The 20,456-nt window shown below is 36.3% G+C and overlaps 2 protein-coding genes across 2 annotated transcripts; one reads left to right on the top strand and one right to left on the bottom strand.

Annotated features, from left to right (window-relative positions):
- Positions 1-4,346: 4,346 nt before the first annotated feature.
- On the bottom strand, positions 4,347-11,092 carry LOC121369855 (toll-like receptor 4). The gene is made up of 2 exons (XM_041494932.1): positions 11,088-11,092; positions 4,347-8,027 (listed from the first exon to the last, which is right to left on the bottom strand). The coding sequence occupies exons 1-2, from the start codon at positions 11,090-11,092 to the stop codon at positions 5,510-5,512; spliced, it is 2,523 nt and encodes an 840-aa protein (XP_041350866.1). The 3' UTR covers positions 4,347-5,509.
- Positions 11,093-12,868: 1,776 nt separating this feature from the next.
- On the top strand, positions 12,869-14,698 carry LOC121372208. The gene is made up of 2 exons (XM_041498493.1): positions 12,869-13,367; positions 14,093-14,698. The coding sequence occupies exons 1-2, from the start codon at positions 13,158-13,160 to the stop codon at positions 14,513-14,515; spliced, it is 633 nt and encodes a 210-aa protein (XP_041354427.1). The 5' UTR covers positions 12,869-13,157; the 3' UTR covers positions 14,516-14,698.
- The last annotated feature ends 5,758 nt before the right edge of the window (positions 14,699-20,456 follow it).

Here is a 20,456-nt window from a genome sequence, read left to right as displayed (position 1 = left end):
ATGTACATGTATATAGAAACGACATAAACTACTTTACTGTTCTGGATATAGCTTTAACTTTGTATTTTATTCACAGTTCACAGATAATTGTCAAAACCCAAAGTTCTATATATTCTGTAAAAAAATAAATCTCTAATGAATTGCATTAAACCACCATTTTATTACAAGTTTAACACTGAAACCAGAAAGACGTAAACGCAAACGCTTTAAACTACGTGACATAATTGTGTGTTCTTTGCCAAATCGTGATAACGTCATATTTAGTACCGACAAGGTGATTGGTTTGTTGGCGTCAAATCGTCCAATAGCAATGTACGTTAATGCAATGCATGATAATTTCTCAGTGAGAAATTATGATTTTTATTTTCCCCGTTATGAGTGGCTGCTGTGGTGATAAATAAATAAATAAATATATACATCTTTGAAGAAGCGAAACGCCCATATAAGGAAGCCTTACTCAAGAGCGGATATATCTATAACCTCAAATACACCCCAACAGCAGAAAACAACAGACGCAGAAACAACCGCAATAGGAACATCACCTGGTACAACCCACCATGTAGCTCCAACGTGAAAACCAACGTAGGTCACCAGTTCCTCAGATTACTCGATGAGTGCTTTCCCAAAAGCAACCCTCTCCACAAAATTATAAATCGAAACACCGTTAAAATTAGCTATAGCTGCATGCCTAATGTTGGGAAAATAATTTCAGCGCATAACAAAACTCTACTTCAACAACACAGAGACAAAGACGCCGTTCCCTCCAGAGAATGCAACTGTAAACGAAGAGCTGAATGTCCACTTGAGGGTAAATGCTTGCAGAAAGGAGTAATATATCAAGCTACCGTTAATACACTCGATGACAACAAGCAAGAAACATACGTTGGTTTGACCGAGAACACATTTAAAACGAGATATACCGCGCACACGAGCAGTTTTCAAAACGCAACACAGAAGAACGCAACAGCGCCAAGTCAATACATTTGGACACTAAAGGATAGATTCACCCCATACACCATTAAGTGGGAAATTTTACCCAAAGCAAAGCCATACTCTCCAGCGAGCAAAAGATGTAACCTCTGCCTGAAGGAAAAACTTTTCATAATGTATAAACCTGAAACCAGCACACTAAACTCCAAGAATGAACTCGTATCAGCATGTCGACACAGACGCAAATACCTTCTGTGCGCATACCACACATCACCTATAGACCTGCATAGTTACGTAACCTCGATGACACAAAGTCCATTACGTCATCAGCTTTCCGTTGACGGTGAAATTAAATCTACATCTGATGAGTGAGAGCAATTCAACTCTCTCACGAAACAAGCCTGTCATGTAGAGATAAGCATACACTTTTAAAGATGTATATATATATATATATATATATATATATATATATATATATATATATATATGATAATGAACGAGTTACCAGAGTGAAATAGTTTTCGGTTGTCACGAGCTTTAGCGAATGAGAAATGAAAATTATTTCACGAGGGACATAAATTTGAAAATAACTGGTACCGAGTTTGTTATTCTATTTATTACCTCAGCTATTTTTTCTGTAAAAGCCAGGCTTTATTTTCGACGCACATGCACGAAGGCCAACCTGTATTGAAACGATGTAAACCACTTTATGCACTGTTCTGAGAATTGCTATAACTTTGTAATTGAATGACGTTCATAGATACTTTTCTCTTTATTCTGCTACAAAATCTATAAGGAATTGCATTAAAATTACATTTTGTTATAAATTTAACACCAAAAACAGAGAGCCGTACACGCAAACTCTTTAAACTACATGACGTCATTTTGTGTGTTTGCCAAATCGTGATGACGTCATATTTAGTACCGACAAGGTCATTGGTTTGTAAGCCTTAAATTGTCCAATAGTATTGTTCGTTAGACCAATGCAGAATATTTCTCACTGAGGAAATATGGAAAATATTTTCCCTGTTATAAGTGACCGCTGGGGTAATAAATATATATATATATAATAGCAATAATAGAATAGAGGCATCTTTCTTGTTGTCAAGTACTACGATGTCAGAGCAGGTGAATAACCTGATTGACTGTATCTTACACCAGATTTGCATATTTAAAACATTCAAATATTTTATGGAAAAGCATTTTTATTAATGCAAAACACGAAACTATATTTAAATCTATAAACACAGGGAAAATACATTTAGTATTTACATGAATCACTCTCTCCTATTATTATTATTAATAAACAAAAACTACTTTGGGCGGTACAGGCGGAAGATACTGAGGTGCGCAACCCATCCACACCAATTTCGAAGTGCTCTTAACTCTCACCCCCACCCCCCAAAAAAATACAAAAATAAAAACTGTGTTTAGCAGACACATAATTATAACGAATTTAATTTGTTCTTAGTGTTGGGCACCGGACAAGAAATATGTAACATTGGGCATATGCAATATGCATGTTAATGTACTTTTCAATACTGTAGGTACCCTTTACTAGTTTAACTGCCATTTTAAAACTTTGAACCCCCTCCCTAGAAAAATCTTGCATCCGCGCCTGTATTACACTACAATACTACAGAACGTTATTTAGATCAAATCGCTTTATTTCGCCACTGCTGTGCCTAGCCATTGCCTGACTCAAAAGATATATATAATGCCCACACATAGCGTGCTTGAACTTCAACTAGATATGAGCAAGGATGTCAAGCTAAACCTACTGAATGGAACCACGACTATTATAAACATACAACACATATAATATAAGTAAAGTTAATAATTAATCACTGGAGAAAATCCGAATATTATTACATGTATCACGAAATGCGTACAAAATGTACACGGTATAAAAAATACAACAATAGTGTTATGCAGCAGTTAATGCAAAGGCGTCACGCATAGTAAACACACACACACACACACACACACACACACACACACACACACACACACACACACATATATATATATATATATATATATATATATATTTATTTATATATATAATTAAATTTCCTTTGCGTCTATACACTTTACAGCAATCTGATTGGTCCAGAGATTCTTACTATCTTTCGTTCATATCTCGATGAACCAAAAAAATATTTTAAGCCACACCTATTCCCCCCCCCCCCCCCCCCCCCCCCCCCCCCCCCCACACACACACACACATTGACTTGCACTACTTTTGTGCAACAAGCCGGACTATTCAGGCAACCATATTTAGATATTTTGAAGAAAACACATGTGAAAGCTACAAAAGCAATACAAAAATGTATACGATATAACGGAAAATGCTATAGCAGAGTAGACATGTAGATTCTTGCGCATTGATTTAAAAACAACAACAACAACAACAACAACAACAACAAAAAAGAAACAAAACAACAACAAAAAATATTCGCTAATCATGACATAAGACTCGGTCGGTGGCGCCAAAGAAATCATGTAGGAAACTTCACGCCTGTAACTTACTTGTAAGCAATATTCTACAGCAATTGGCGAAAATTAACCGACAGCATAAATGTTAGACACGTTCCCTCATTCTCTTTCATAAAATATAAACTAAACACAAATAGGACAATTCCTTGCAATATAACTAAATGATCCGTAAAAATGCACAGCAGCTATGATTCAAATAATAGTGAATAACGTTTGCATTCTTACGCGACATAAGTATCAATGAAGTTTACACAAACAATACTACAGGCGTATTTAAAGCTAGACAAAATAAATTCAGTTATGTATTGTTAAAGTACTCATAAATTTAATTATAAGATTTGAGCGCAAATATGTTATGGTTCATGCAAGTATGAATAGAAAAAACGACGTGCACCCTCTACGCGGAGTCATACAGTGTGCACATCGTTTTTTCGGTTCATACTTGCATGAACCAAAAAAATTTGCGGTCAATTTGCGGTCAATTATATATATATATATATATATATATATATATATATATATATATATATATATATATATATATATATATATATGATTGGATTAGTATAAGTATATTAGGTAATAATAAAAAACGATACTCCTCCACTTGGAAATAAGCCCAAGAGATAGGTGGGTCAAGAGGGCAACCCCTCCCTCCCTCCTTTAATGCCAGAGCAAACCTTCACATTCGGGCAAAATGAGCCGGCTTGAAAACATTTCACCTATATATTTCCATCATTCTAGTCAAAATATTGGTTGCAATCCATTTTAAAATGCATAGTTTTGAACCCTATGTTGTTGTTTGGTAGTAATGCAAATATGACTAAACTATGACATCGACGTTAGGGCATTTCTGTTTAATTAGGGCAAAAATCAGCCTACCCCCTACAAAAATGGGAGTACGTACGTATGCCCCCCCCCCCCCCCCCCCCCCCCCCCATCTCACCCGATTGTGACGAGACATACATTACGATTTCAGTTGCTATGCAGTCGACAATTTTCGCACGAGTCACTCGTATCGTGTGGCGTGGCCTTAAGGAACTTGTAGAGATCGCGTCTTTTGTGTACTGCCGTACAGGTTTAAACTTCCGTGTGTATTTCTGTAGCCAACACCAACCCAGGACAAGACAGCTGGCCATGGTAATACCAACTCGCCACTCAAGAGATACGAGTGTTTGTTTTAAACGTGTCTCGGTGGGCGTTAAATAAAAATGGTAGATTTAAAGGTATTTATCCCTGAAAAAGTAAATCCCCACCCCCCACCCCCCGCGAGAAAAATGACGATAATCTGCGTTAATCAATTCGCCAGTAATTAGTCAAAACAATATAACATTTTAAAAGTGGGTGATAGAAGCCATAACATATGAATCTGCAAGGGTGTGAAGGAATTTTAGCAGAGGTAGGTGTGTGTGTGTGTGTATGTGTGTGTGTGTGTGTGTGTGTGTGTGTGTGTGGTGAGTTTTTTGGGGTAGGGGTGGGGGCTCTAGACTGGCAAGTTAAGTTTATAAGGAGTTCGAGTCATGCTAACCAAGAAAATATATTCGAAAAAAAAATAATAACTTGAGCAGGAAGGGGATTTGACCCCCCCCCCCCCCCCACTCCTAAAAAAAAATAAAATAAAAAAAATAAAAAAATAAAAAAATATAATAAAAGATAAAAAATAAAAATAAATAAATAATAATAAATAACAATGATTGAAGGCAGTGATTAAATAATACCCTAACTTTAAAGATATTATTAAGAGTTAATATAACGTTGTTAGATATATGTTTAAATTTGAAAACGTATTAGTGTTAATATTTACCGATCAGTGTTATGTTCACACTTATTTTTTATTCTTATATTCAGTCCGATATTGATGCTGAACAGTATTTTTTACTAGAAGTATACTGTGTACAGTTTACTACTATTGTTTCTGAAAGTGTTAAATAGTTCCTTTCTAAAGAAGTTTCAGTGCTGTATTAAGGTTACTCCAAAGTTCATGAAACTAATTACATTGTCGATAATCGTTGTACTCTCGTAGACACAATATTAATGTTCGGTATGTTTCCTTGCTATGGTTAACTCCCATCACGTATTTTTATGTGTTTTTAATTGCTGCGATAAGTCGCCTCCAAAACAGATCAACTTGATCCTCATCTCGATAACGGGGATATGTAATATATGAATCTGTTTTCAGATGATACAAGACTTCCTTGGGTATCTTCCTTGTTGAAATATCTTCATACATGATAATGATCAGAACGTCCCGTCCAGTTTTTATGCTTTCCATATTTGCCATTTGCAATTCGTACATACACCAATAGCTTTCCAAGAAGTACCTGGACAAAACTACAACGGTCTTTCTGCTTCTTTGTATTGCGGACAGTATGTTTGATGCTATGTCTTGTCCAGGTATGAAATCTCGGTGATGTATGTTAAGATTTATTCCAGATTCTTCCGTTTCTAAACGATTTCTCATTTCGTCTACAACAAAATCTTCGTCTTCATCTGCGTGGGAAACGAAAGCATAAAATGTGAACGATTCACCTTCCTCATCCACCAGCAATTCACTTTTTAATCTTAGTCTAGCAGCGTAATACCAGTATCGCATATTCCACCTGTACCTGTACGCCATTGCGCCACTTATAATAACAAGTACAATGACAATGACAAAGACGCAGCCGAGTACCAGTCCCAGATGAGTGGAACATTCCTTCTGCAGTCTGTTGACAGTATCTTCAAACTGACCCATCGGACTAAACGTCTTGTCTTCAAAAGCACAAGTGTAATTATGGACCTTAGTGAAAAGTACCCTTGATGACTTCATCCAATTGAGAAAATCTAAATTACTACAAGTGCAAGATATTGGGTTATATATCATATGTACTGTTACGTTGTGAGAAGCCGCCAGTGTGTCCAGGTCTTGCATAAGAACGTCAGAAAACCATCGAATCTGATTATTTGAAAGATCCAGTAACTGAAGGTTCTTCATGTGAGCTACTCGCAGTGGCAGGTCCAGATACAGAGAATTGAAAGACAGATTTATTGTTTTAACAGATACCAAGTCCTGAAAAATGTTATCTGGAAGACTGTGTATATCATTGAAGGACATGTCTAATACCTCAAGAGATGTAAGGTTGTCAAATATAAGTGAGTCGTTTCTCATCCGCGTCACGAAGCCAACATTATTCGAAGAAATATTTAGTTTTTTTAGCTGTGGAAAACTCGAAAAGAAATGTCTTGATACATACTGAGCTGTGTTGTGAGAAAGGTCCAGGATTTCGAGTTTTTCTAGTCCTTCCACGGGGCCAGTCCATTGAGAGAACCAGTTACAGCTTATGTCAATAGTAGTTATATTGTTAGCAGTTACCTTTGTCCAACCAATGTTAAAAGATACCTTTTCGCAAGGAAGAGCTAATACCTGCAGATTTGGTGGTACAATAAGCCACATAGGTTTAGGTTTGCTGTTCTGGCTTGATGGTGATGGTGGTGGTATGGCAATGGGCTCTTGGTTATATATTGATTTATATCTGTTACGATATTGACAAATACTGTCAGAGTCTGTGTCACACAAAACAATATTTTTCTGCGTTTTGTGTCGTATATGTGGAAAATATGGTAGTGACTGTAAAAGATTTTGTCCTAAATACAGATGAGTGACATTTGTCATCTGTTTCAACTCGTACACGTACGGGCCAAATGTAAACAGGTTGGAACGAGCCGATATGTACCAAAGCGATTCTGGAAATGTTAATAAGGTTCCAGTTCCAAAGACTTCCAGTCGATTGTGATCAATGAACAATTTTTGAAGACCGGTGTTTTTCAAATGTTGCAAATGTTCCTTGTATAATATGTTGCAGACCGACCAAGGTTTAACAATAGAGTTGGCTTTTAATATTTGGATTGAGGAATTTATCAGACCATAAGTAACATTTTGAAAATTTCGGAAATACATATAATAGTTATCAGATATATCCAACACTTCAATTCTCCTTAAAGGCACAAAGGCTCCAGCTTCAATATTCCTCAAATCACAGTATGTGAGGTTTAACAGTTTTAGATGTGGGACATATTCAAATGTATTGTTGTAAATGTTGTATAGTTTGCATTCACCTTCATGTCCAGACAAACTCAAAGAGGTCAGTTTCGTCAGGTTTTGGAAATGTTCACCAAAAGTCATATTGGAACTTCCATCTAAACAGAGTTCCTCCAGTGAGTGAAGAACAGACAGAGCCTTATCAGCACACTGAACACGATTCCCTTCCATGTGCAAACACTGGAGATGTGTTAAGCCACCGAAGGAATCATCCGCCACTTGCTTAATTATGTTATGGGAAATATCTAAGTGAGTGAGATTTTCAAACCTGGCGAAGTTTTTCGATGTCAGATTCTTCACTTTGTTATGGTCCATCAGAAGGACGGTTATTGTTGCCGGAAGTGTGGTGGGTACGTCTGGCAGTCCTCGGTTAGAGCAGTTGGCAACGGACTTGATTACACTGCAAGTCAGGTTAGGCTGAGATGTTGTTGAAAGCTTATTCGTTGTTGGAACATTTATTTCGTCTTGTGGCAAAATCAGAACTGGACATGTCAGTATTGTCACTAAGATTACCTTGAAGCTGAAAAAACAAAAACAAATAATACATTTACTATCCTAAATGATTTATTTAAATAAATCGCGGAAAATTAACAAACAATATAGAAAGCATGTTATAAGTAGACTAGTCTGCGTGTGAAATGAAACAGTATTCAAAACAGTTTCCACTAAAAGAATTACTGTCCCGGATGAGGCCACTGACCATGCCAAAGACTGGACCCGGGGTGGACATGCGTGAAACCCTAGTGGTATAGGGGCATGTAAATAAAGTTCAAGCTGAAGCTCTACTTAAAGAATTTTCTCCTAACTTCAGCAGTAATCAACAGTGAAAGCACTAGTCAGTTGGTGTCAGCCACGAGTTAGCTGCTATCTCCTTGTATATATGAAAATATAAATAACATTTTAATTACAGTTTTTTATTTTAATTTTACATATGATCTGTGAAAATGGAATTAACACATCTGCATAAACAAGTCGTAAACTATTATTTTTACTATTCTGAATGCCACTTTAGAATCAATGAGGGTGGGAACTTTTGAAACGACCAATCCCGGTAGTAGATGACTCCTTGGCACCAGTGTTTCAAAAGCATTTTTTTTTTTTTTTTGGGGGGGGGGGGGTCAAATTTAATATGTTAGTTATATGTTTACTGGGTGACGCGATGCGTCATATTACATATATTAAATTACATGCATGCTAAAAAAAAACTAACTAAAAAAAAACCTATGTGTTTACTCGAATATGGTATAATAGGACCTTTATTGAATGGACACGTATTTTATAGCATATAAAAGATAAACTAATGAAGTGTTACTTTCTGTTAATTACATATAATATAATATTGCAATATTAATATCGTAAACTGGCATTGTTTTTCAAAAACAATTATTTAAAATATATATTTTAAAGAAAAGCAAAACGAATAATTTGAACAGTAAAAGGAAACAATAAAATATGAAGTGAACATTTAAAAATGATATGATATGTTACCCGGTATGTTCACCATCATTAATAATGTATTTATGAACATGACATATTTATAAATGAAAAATTATATCCACGATCACACGAGAAATTCATAATGAGTCCACTACGATACAAGTTTCAACATGAAACTCCCCAAATGTGTCTAAATCTTGTATAGGCTATAAATATTTCCATTTCCATTTGTACATAAATTGAACGAAGCACTTTGTAAATACCTCATTATAGGACGTGACGCTTACATATCGATGAACACGCACTTAACAGACGATACAGTTGAGCACATTTTAGCATTGCAGAATGAGATAGTAGTGCAACGATCATGGGGAAATGGGATGAACTGCTTCCACACATACTCCATCCCACCCTGTGTAATGGTAATACGAGGTTTTAATGTCGCTAGTCATAGGTGGTTTAGCTTTAACAAATCTCTAAAACATTTTCATAATGTATCTGTTTGCAATAGCTGCGAAGTTCAATATTTCCTTTTACAAAAAGATCGGCGATAAAATTAGTCATGTATTTGAATTGCGCCCAGGTTAAAAATACCACAGATTTATTATTCTGTCAATCAAAAGACATATTGTGTTCCAAAGTGTTGTTCGCGATATGGAGTATTCTATTGAAACCAAACATACGTTCAAATGTTCGGGAAACTTACTCTATCGTCTTGGTGTAATATTGTAAACATCTATGTTTTCAGTTAGTACTACATATAACATAAATAGCCAGAGACGGATCTGGGGGCAGGGGCCCGCCCCCCCCCCCCCCCATAATTGTGCGACAGTTATAATTTTATTATATATTAATTTTCACCCCACCCCCCCCCCCCCCCCCCCCACCCCTCCAAACCTCCGCCAAAGTTCCCTTGGCATTCCGCCTCATGTCACTTCCACAATGGATCTGGATCTGCCACTGATAGCATACATGTTTCAGGGGCGTAGCGTGATCTGGACCTTGGGGGGGGGGTTCGAATATGAATTAAGTGGACCCTTTTTATATTGTTTTTGTACTACCAGAAATGTGGAATGCTTATATGCAATAAAGTTTATCTTATCTTATAGTGTAACATGTAACTTCAACCCAATGGGTTATTTAAATACTACAGAGGTCAACCTACTTGTATTCATCAAAGAACGATTTCAAAAGGCATTTCACAATTTTGGAGTATTTCTTTCGATGAGGAATTATTTCATAAAACCGGATTATGTTAAGCTGCTGTAACAACCGGCCTCGGTGGTGTCGTGGTTAAGCCATCGGACATAAGGCTGGTAGATACAGTGTTCGCAGCCCGATACCGACATCACCCAGAGCGAGTTTTAACGACTCAGTGGGTAGGTGTAAAACCACTACACCATCTTCTCTCTCCCTAACCACTAACAACTAACCGACTGTCCTGACAGACAGCCCAGATAGCTGAGGTGTGTGCCCAGGACAGTTCCTACGCCCGTGTACATGTGTATTTGATGAGCACATTTACGGAAGCTAGAGAGCCGAGTTTCCAGTTGACAAGGAACTCGAAATACGGAAATTACCGAGTATGTCGGTACTGGTATTGTGTGTAATACACAGGTATGCGGATAATAACGCGCATCGATACTAACATTTTAACAGCTGACCTAGTTCATTGTAGATACGATAACGTAGCGCCGACTTCCACATGTATAAAACACATTCGTTACAATTAATGGTTTCCTATGTTTCGGCCGCATCGACTTCATCAGCACTGGTGTAGGAAGCGAGGGGGCTTGTCGTCCCCCCCCCCCCCCCCCACACACACACACACTTTGTAGCAGCAGCGATGCTTTTTATATTTTTGTACATATTTATATATATGTATATATATAATATATGTGTGGGTGTATCCCCCCCCCCCCCCCCCCCCCCCCCCCCCACACACACACACATACATACATACTCTTCCTGGCACCTTCCTACGCCCGTGGTGAAGGAGATTGTAATTCTCTTACTAGTTACGTTATATACATAGGCCTATGTCCTACAAGCCGTTTAATATAGTAAATATAACGATTCTATATGATACGTAAATAGGCTCACATCAGTATCCTTCCTACGGGCTAACTGATTTATAACTTACCTCATTTTGAAAGGAAAGAGAAAGAAGTACACAGTCTAAAACAGTTTCTGTATAAAGAGATATGACCTCGATTGCGGCGTGTTTCCGTGTAAGGTTGTTCAGGGTACCCCGAATTGAGTCGTATGACGTCACCATGGTATACAATCTACTTCCCTTTCAGAATTCAGTCACGTTTGTTCACTAAAGCCGTGTTTCAACCAAACCCACAAAAACATGGTCTTTTTATAACCGACGTTTTTTGTCGGGAAGCAAAAAAACACGTTTTAAGAAAGAAAAAAACTAAAGTTATTCTGTACTTTGGGTCAGTTTTATAGTATAGTGAAGTTTTAAGCTGTTTTTGTCGGAATCCGAAGGCACAAAATATGTATTTGTGCAGGTTTGGTGAAAACTCTGTTCTAATATCCGCTATACATGCAAAAACGAATATTGCTGGGGAAATAATATTTAAGTTTGTTTGGTATATGTTTGTGTGTTGTTGTTAATGTTGTTTGTTGTTGTTGTTTTTGTGTGTTTTTTGGTGTGTTTTTTGTTGTTTGTTTGTTTTTGTTGTGGGTTTTTTGGGGGGGTGGGGGGTTGTGCGGTGACAGTCGTGAATATTTTAACCAGTATGTTTTAACCATTTGATCGTTTAGATTTTTGTGTGAATTTGTGATAAATTAGTTGATGTCAAAACAGAAACACTGACAGACATACAGAGGCAAATGTAGCAGCAACTGACAAATAAACGACGTTTAGTACGTAAGGACAATCAACTTAATACACAGAGAAAATACAGCTGTATCTTAAAGATATGTTGTTAAAATATAATAAAAAGTATCCCCTCTCTCTCTCTCTCTCTCTCTCTCTCTCTCTCTCTCTCTCTCTCTCTCTCTCTCTCTCTCTCTCTCTCGCTCTCTCATCTGCAGGCCCGTAGCAGGGGAGGAGGCCAGAGGACCCGCCCCCCCCCCCCCCAATAATTTTGGCTGTTTTTGTTTGTTTTTTTGTATAACCTTTACATCTCGACTGAATGTAAAAGTTGTGGCGAAACTAACGGATCGAGATTAACGGCGAGAGTTACAGTAACGGGCAAATAACCTTTGAATCATGCCCCCGGCCCCCCCCCCCCCCCCCCAAATAATTGCAGTAATGCTCACCATGCTACGAGCCTGATCTGTGTGCATGTATGAGCACCAATGTGTGTGCGATCATGTATATGAATGTAAAACATATTCTAGAAGTACACCGCGTGCGTGTTGCTAGTATTATCTATATGATTTGATTTGGTGGTACATACCCTTCAATGACACTGAGGTTTGGGGCATTGATTATTTTCTTGAAATTTAACAATATAATCAAATAAAATATAAAGAAAAAACATCTTCCAAGTGGAATGTTTCATCATATAATTAGTTCTCATGTATACGTTTGTACAGTGAATATTTACAATGACAAGATGACATTTCGCCAACTGGACTGGGTCCACAACAGTGAAATCAGGTCATTTGAATTTATTAAAACAAAATTTAGTGTTTTAAATAAATACCATTTTAAAAATTGTTACAATCTGCTAGTTTATATATGAGATTAAGCTGTACTAAAATGCTAGCATTACCCCACCCGCCAAAAAAAACAAAGAACGAACAAAACAAAAAACACACCAAAAAACCCCATCCCCACCAACAAAAACAAACCACAGACGCGCGCGCGCGCGCGCACACACACACGCACACACACACGCACACACACATACACACACAGAGAAAGATTAACATTACCCATTTAAAAGTCCCGTCTTAACTGGAAGTTTGTCCAATTACTCACTCATTAAGTTTGTTTTGTTGACTACCAATAATCAAGATTATGTCAACTACTGTCATCATTAACTTGTCAGGAATTACTCTACATTGTATTCATAACCCTGAGTGGTCCAATATCCCAGGTAACGGTAATGCTAAGCTGTTAACTGTTGCCTCTATTTCAACTGCCTCATTTTGACCGACTCTGCTCACTCGCCATATCGTGACATTGGCTTTATAAAGAGGTGAGCGATTCTCACTGGGTATCTACAAAACATACGATTCCACGGCCACCATGAACAATACGAACATGATCTTCACAATCGAACAGTTGACGAGCACCCCGGCGGCGAGACCACGGCCGAACATCACACGCGTGGCGACTCCGAACATCAGTGGCATATCATGGGTAGACGACTCCCCAATGGATCACAATCAAAGTGACGTCATCTCCTTAGACTGTACGTCATTGCTGGAATCCACACAGAATATTGACGATATTGAGGTATGTTCTAGTTTATTTACATTCATGTATGAATATGAATAGGTATATATCACACATACCCACACAAATCCATACCACTTTCCAAAAATAGATATATTAATAACTCATATGTATCCAGTTAAAATAATTCTAATTTAATATATAGACATTACATATACGAATTACTGCCTATTAAATTTATTTTATCGGTCCGAGGTTTGTTTTTTGGAGGGATTTCCCGTATTATTTTTATTTCCTATCTTGTTCCAACTAATTTTTAAATGTTTAAATACGAAATAAATAATTGCAAGTATAATCTTAATAGTATTTTAACTATGACAGGGCCGTAGCTAAAAAATCCGGAAAGAATTATAGAAACTTAAAGAAAATTCTCTTCTTAACCGTTTAAGGATTTTAAAGATTATTAGCTATATTCAGTTGCGCCCCCCCCCCCCCCCCCCCCCAACAAAAAATCCTAGCTACGGCCCTGTATGAGCAGTGTTTTAATTCTTTGCTCAACAAATAAAGTTCACATATTGTTATTTAAATTTCAAATTCTGGCATTTTGTACTTTGAAATAATAAAGAATGCAAAAGGTGGGTGTGCGGTCGAGTTTCCTTTTCCAGAAATACATTTTAAACAAGAGGCTTTAAGTAAATTTTACAGTGAAAAAAAAATCTAAATGAAAGAATTATGCATTAACAATAACTATTATGAAATTATATTAACTGATTGTCTTTTTTCAGGATTCCAGAGAAGAATGTTCTCATACAAGTTCCACCCACGTGCTGAACCACGGCTTCACGGAGTACGTCCAGCAACAAGTGAACGAAAGACTGAAGTGTGAGGAGCACCAGGAACACAGACGTAAAGAGCAGCTCATCTACAGGCTGAGCAGGTGCCTCGCAGACTCCCAGGAAGAGACCGTGGACGCCGCTGCCAAGACGACCACCGTGAAGAAAGTGTTGAGGAAGATCAGCCAGTGCCTTGTCGGTACCGCGAAACAGCGGACGACAAAAGACAAGACTGGTGGACGATCGAAAAGTGTGCTGGTGTTCTACCCATACGTTTCCTGTCAGCCTCCAGCTATTGTGGATATCAGTAGAGAGTTGGGATTACTGAACGGCAAAACTTTTTTTAACAAGGGAAAAAAGTGTACGTGGTGTTAAATGATTTGTTAATCCGTCCTAATATTATTGGAGACTTTGTTGTATGTTAATACTCTGTTGGCGATATTAAGTTTAAAAAATAAAAAAAATTCCTCCCATAAAAAAAACCCGTGGTCATCATTTACTTGTTTGTACGCTTCACTGTGAATATTGTACAATATTTATTAATAAATTATGAAAAATGTTTAAATGTTTGGGTTTTTTTTCTTTTTTGTGTAAATATTTGGTTTCCGCGATAAAAAGAAGTTGAAAAGTTTAACACTACTCAATAATGCATTGTAACGAACGTCAAAGGCACCGGTTTTCTTTCGAGATTTATGCCATTTAGGTGCTGTCAGTGGCGGATTCAGAAAATCCATTTAGGGGGGCCCCAATGACATCAGGTGGAATGCCAAGGGAACTTTGGGGGGAGGTTTGGAGGGGATCGTAAAAAATGAAAATTAATATATAATAAAATTATAACTATCGCAAAATTTAGGGAGGGGGGTAGACCGGGCCCCTGACTCCTGATGCCTCGGTGGGATATAGATGTCAGTAGAGCACTCACCTGAGGAGCTTGGTCGAATCCACTATTATCCCGTCCCACATCTACTAGCCCGTAACCAAAGGGCGTGGGATCGGACGATCCCCACTCCCACAGACAAGAGAGTCCCGCTCCAAGGGAAAAAATAATGCGGAATATCCATATAAATGGTCGAGTCTCTTTTCAAACCGTATGGTCAAAACAGCAAGGAAAGAAAGAAATGTTTTATTTAACGACGCACTCAACACATTTTATTTACGGTTATATGGCGTCAGACATATGGTTACGGACCACACAGAATTTGAGAGGAAACCCGCTGTCGCCACTACATGGGCTACTCTTCCGATTAGCAGCAAGGGATCTTTTATTTGCGCTTCCCACAGGCAGGATAGCACAAACCATGGCCTTTGTTGAACCAGTTATGGATCACTGGTCGGTGCAAGTGGTTTACACCTACCCATTGAGCCTTGCGGAGCACTCACTCAGGGTTTGGAGTCGGTATCTGGATTAAAAATCCCATGCCTCGACTGGGATCCGAACCCTGTACCTACCAGCCTGTAGACCGATGGCCTGCCACGACACCACCGAGGCTGGTAAAAACAGCAAGGATGCTTAACTTTTTTTCAGATGTATATTGAATGCTAGAGGAAGGAGGCATGATTAAGCTATAGTCCGTTTGCGTGTAAAGGGAAGTGATGAATTGGCATATAACTACATGTATGTTAAATCTTATATTAAAACATATTACGGAGTTTTAAAACCCATACCAACTCAAAAAACTTTTTTTTTTTCTTTTTTTTTTACTAGACATTTGTTTAAATAAAAAATTTAACAAATTTACAAATTAAATAGATTAATCTCATTTTTAATACAGAAGTGAAAACAAAATGCTAGAACAGTCTTAGCTGAATTGCTATCGAAGCAAAGGAACTTTTTTTTATTTACATTGACATTTTTTCCACAATTTTGTATTGGAGTTGGTATGGGTTTAAAAACTTAATATATATTTTTATATGAATTTTAACTTTATTCATTACAAAGTTATATGTCAATTCATGGGTTCCCTTTTCAAGCAAACAGACTATAGGTACATGTAAGCTAGTCCAAAGGAAAAACATACTATATCAAAGGTGATATAAATTAGATAATTCTGGAACTGAGTTTCAGAGAAGATTTGTGAGATGAATTCATTCCAATTCTTCAAAAACAACAAAACGAAACAAGATCAATGTTAATGTTTATACATACCGTAACATTTGACATACAATACAATGAAACAATTATGCACTGGAAGACGAAAAAAACAAATCTAGTACGAAAATATAGTTGTTAATATATATTGTTTCAAGCTGAACTACTAACACCATTGTTTCAAGCTGAACTACTAACACCTAGAAGTTACAACAGAACTGCAGTAAACAGTATTTCAAAGCCAGTATTTATGGGTCAAAATATTACTATAACACTAATTTACGACACAATGTGTGTCTGTGTGTATGTCTGTCTTTTTCTGTTATCAATAATAATAATAAAAAAATAGTAAAATGTTTCCTTTCTTTAAACAGAATTTAAAAACCAAGGACCACAAATGAGACAAAACTCACTGACCTCTCATGCTATTACAAAACAGATGTACAGCTTAGAATATTACCGCAGCATTCTTCAAAGACAAACAGGTTTAAATTGTTAGATGATACAAATAAACCAAATTGTTCATTAGCTCAACCTGTAAACTACTAGTATTCAGTGACAAGGGATACGGGTACTAAACAAGGTCTATGCTTTACAGAGACGGTCTTGATTTTGCTGCCCTTTTAACATTTCTGCATATTAAATTTAAATTATTAATCATCGGCTATTGGATGTCAAACATTTGATAACAATGACATATAGTCTTAGAGGAAACCCACTAAATTGTTCCATTAGCAGCAAGGGATCTTTTATAGGCACTTTCCCACAGGCAGAACATATAAAAGATCCCTTGCTGCTAATGGAAAGAAAGAAAGAAAGAAGTGTTTTATTTAACGACGCACTCAACACATTTTATTTACGGTTATATGGCGTCAGACATATGGTTAAGGACCACACAGATTTTTTTAGAGGAAACCCGCTGTCGCCACATAGGCTACTCTTTTACGACAGGCAGCAAGGGATCTTTTATTTGCGCTTCCCACAGGCAGGATAGCACAAACCATGGCCTTTGTTGAACCAGTTATGGATCACTGGTCGGTGCAAGTGGTTTACACCTACCCATTGAGCCTTGCGGAGCACTCACTCAGGGTTTGGAGTCGGTATCTGGATTAAAAATTCCATGCCTCGACTGGGATCCGAACCCAGTACCTACCAGCCTGTAGACCGATGACCTGCCACGACGCCACCGAGGCCGGTGCTGCTAATGGAAACATTTAGTGGATTTCCTCTAAGACTATATGTCAGTATTATAAAATGTTTGACATCTAATAGGCATTGATAAATAAATCACTGTGCTTTATTGGTGTAGTTAAACAAACATATTTTATTATGTCATAACAAATATTGAGTCAGGGAACTGATCCTACTGAATGGCACTCTGTTCCCACGGCATATAAGCACATTACAATTTCAATATTTCTGAGTTATTTATGCATAGATCATACATGAGATCAATTAATTTTGTAGTTATTTATTTACAAATAAATGTAAAAAAAAAAGGGAAATATAGCAAGTATAACTGTGATATAGCACCTCACAGTGTTTATTATGAAGATGTCCTAGGCACTGTAATGAACTTCATACATAACTCTAAAATTGTTTATGAAAGTCCGTCTTAGCATGCATAGTTTAGTTAATTTTAAATCCAAAGTGACAAACATTATGCTAAAAGGTTACCACAGATGTTGATGTTAAAGAAACAAAAAGAAGCATTTATGATTGACATGATATATTTTAAAACTGCAGTAAGACAGATGTCTGTTCTTTCTCAATTTATGATACTGACATTTTGGGATGTTTTGGTACAGGCATGTATGTATAAAAATAATATATAATTGATATTGTTAACATAAACTGACACACAATTTAATTTATGACAAAAACTTAAGTTTGCTAAAAAAAGATTATGGGGATATATTTGTTTTACCTTCTGCAGGTGTGTTTGAGAATACAGATACTGTAAAAAAAAACCCAGAAAAAAAGGTATATTCAGGTCTCTCAGATAATCTTATCTGTTATGCTTAACCCATACAAGTTACCAATGCGTACATGCATATACCAAATAGTCTAACTACACATGCTGTTACTCTGGTTCACCAAAAATGTCAAATATTTTTTCAACTCTCTATTTTGAGAAAAAAAACACTGAAAATTATTTTTAAAAATAAAATCATTAAACAGCATATGATTAAGACTGAATAGATGATTATGATGAGTGGAAAAATAAAGCCTTATAAAACAAAACCGAAGTCAAATGAGCAAACACTACATATTATCACAATATACAATCTACATTTAAGAACAAATTTGATGAATGAGCACAACAGTCTGATGAGCAATATCCATTTCAGATAAATTGATTGATTGTATGTATAGTACTACAAATAGAAGGTAAAAAAATGAAAATAATAATAATAAACAACTACATAGCAAATATAATTCTTAAAAATAGTGAAATTCATGAACAGGAAAGAAAATTACACAAACATTCAGAATCCTAAACAAATGTATCTTTTGAAAACAAATCTACATTTTATACAAAGAAAATGATACATAACAAAAACACATCACAAAGGTCAGAGCGTAAATCATTAATAATTGAAGAATTATGATGATAACAATGTAATACATGTAGATTAGAAATAAATGTCAAAAATTGAAAATTTAGAAGTGTTTTACTCCATATAAGGTAGAATCAATTGGTCATTATCAATCAAACCTCAGCAAGTGTTGTTCACGAAAAAAGGTTTTAAAGCTACAGTATTTAAAAAATAATAATTTGTTACTGCAATAATACATATTTTGTTTCCAACACATTATGTCATTAATAAAATCATAAACCATATACATTTTTGGTTTCAAAGCTTAACATAAGCAGTAATCGTTGATTGGTAAACTAAGTATGGAATGGTGTCACTTCATTGTACTACTAAAAAGGTAATCAGGTATGATGTGGTAGACAACTGCAGGATATAGGTTTCTTCATATTGTACATGTATTACCAATCTATACTCTTCAAAAAAAGTAGGGGAACTCTAATAAGAATTTACAATTGCCAAAATTGTAAGGTATATTAGCTGTGGGGAATGCTTATATGATAATAGTGAATTAATTGGGCAAACATTATAACTGGTAGTTTAGTATTACAGTAGGTTTTATGATCACCAAAGATCTTGAAGGACGATTGGGGTCAGAAGTGAAATTTGAAAGTTGACGGGGTTTTTTATCAGTAAATTGCAAATTCAAACAATAAAAATGACTAAAACAAAACAATAACAACTGTATGATCAAAAGAATGAAAAAGATTGACAGAAATAATGTTCCACAGTGATTAATCGACCTTCCTGGAAAATGTCAAAATTGAGAATGACACCCCACCCACATGTACAGGGCAACTGCGTGATGCACATGCAAACTATGGAATGTGTGTTCGGTGTGTTGATAAACAGACCTGAACGTTCTTCATTAGGATGTCTGTGGTCCAAACAAATGTTCGGTCTAATAGCTGATGTTAACATTAATATTTCAGGTTTCCCTACTTTTTTTGAAGAGTATATATGTCATTCACTTCTGCTAGAATACGTCTTCCAGTTTGGTGGAGAGTGCTGCCTGGTACAGCTCAACCCATGCACCATAACAGAACTGATAGTCAACTAGTGAGAAGGTATATTTGACTTTGTAGATATTAGTCAGACAAGAACATTTTAAGTTATAAGTGCATGCAGGGTCTGTCAAATAAAAATGTTAACTAGGGCTATTGTACAAAACAAAAATACACATTACTAGTACTTCCCAAAGAGCCATTGACTGGTAAATGTTTGTCAAGGCAAGGTCTTTCTTGGAAATCTTATGATATTTTCCGTCAAGTCTACAAATCCTTTACAGGTAATCTTTTCTCTCATTTTATTTGCTCTCTGATGCGTGGGATAAACTTAAAATAGAAATAAAATAGTAAAACTTGCAACACAATACTTTAAGTAATAACAAGCTTATTTCATTAATGTTGAAAACCTACATTAAGTAGTAGGCACTTAGATTCAGTAGCAAAACAAAATACACAAAAAAAACCTTAAAATAATGTTACATAATATTATACAGTGTCTGTATATAAATATATAGTGAAAACAATACAATTAAAAAAACCCAACTACCCGGTAACATAGATACCCTTTGTTATTGTGCCAGTTTTGAAAAAAAACTGTGAACAAAGATAATTAAATAGACCAT

This window comes from Gigantopelta aegis, chromosome 4, assembly GCF_016097555.1.
Source record: "Gigantopelta aegis isolate Gae_Host chromosome 4, Gae_host_genome, whole genome shotgun sequence".
NCBI classification, from domain to species: Eukaryota; Metazoa; Mollusca; class Gastropoda; order Neomphalida; family Peltospiridae; genus Gigantopelta; species Gigantopelta aegis.
This window is presented reverse-complemented; position numbering and strand designations above follow the sequence as displayed.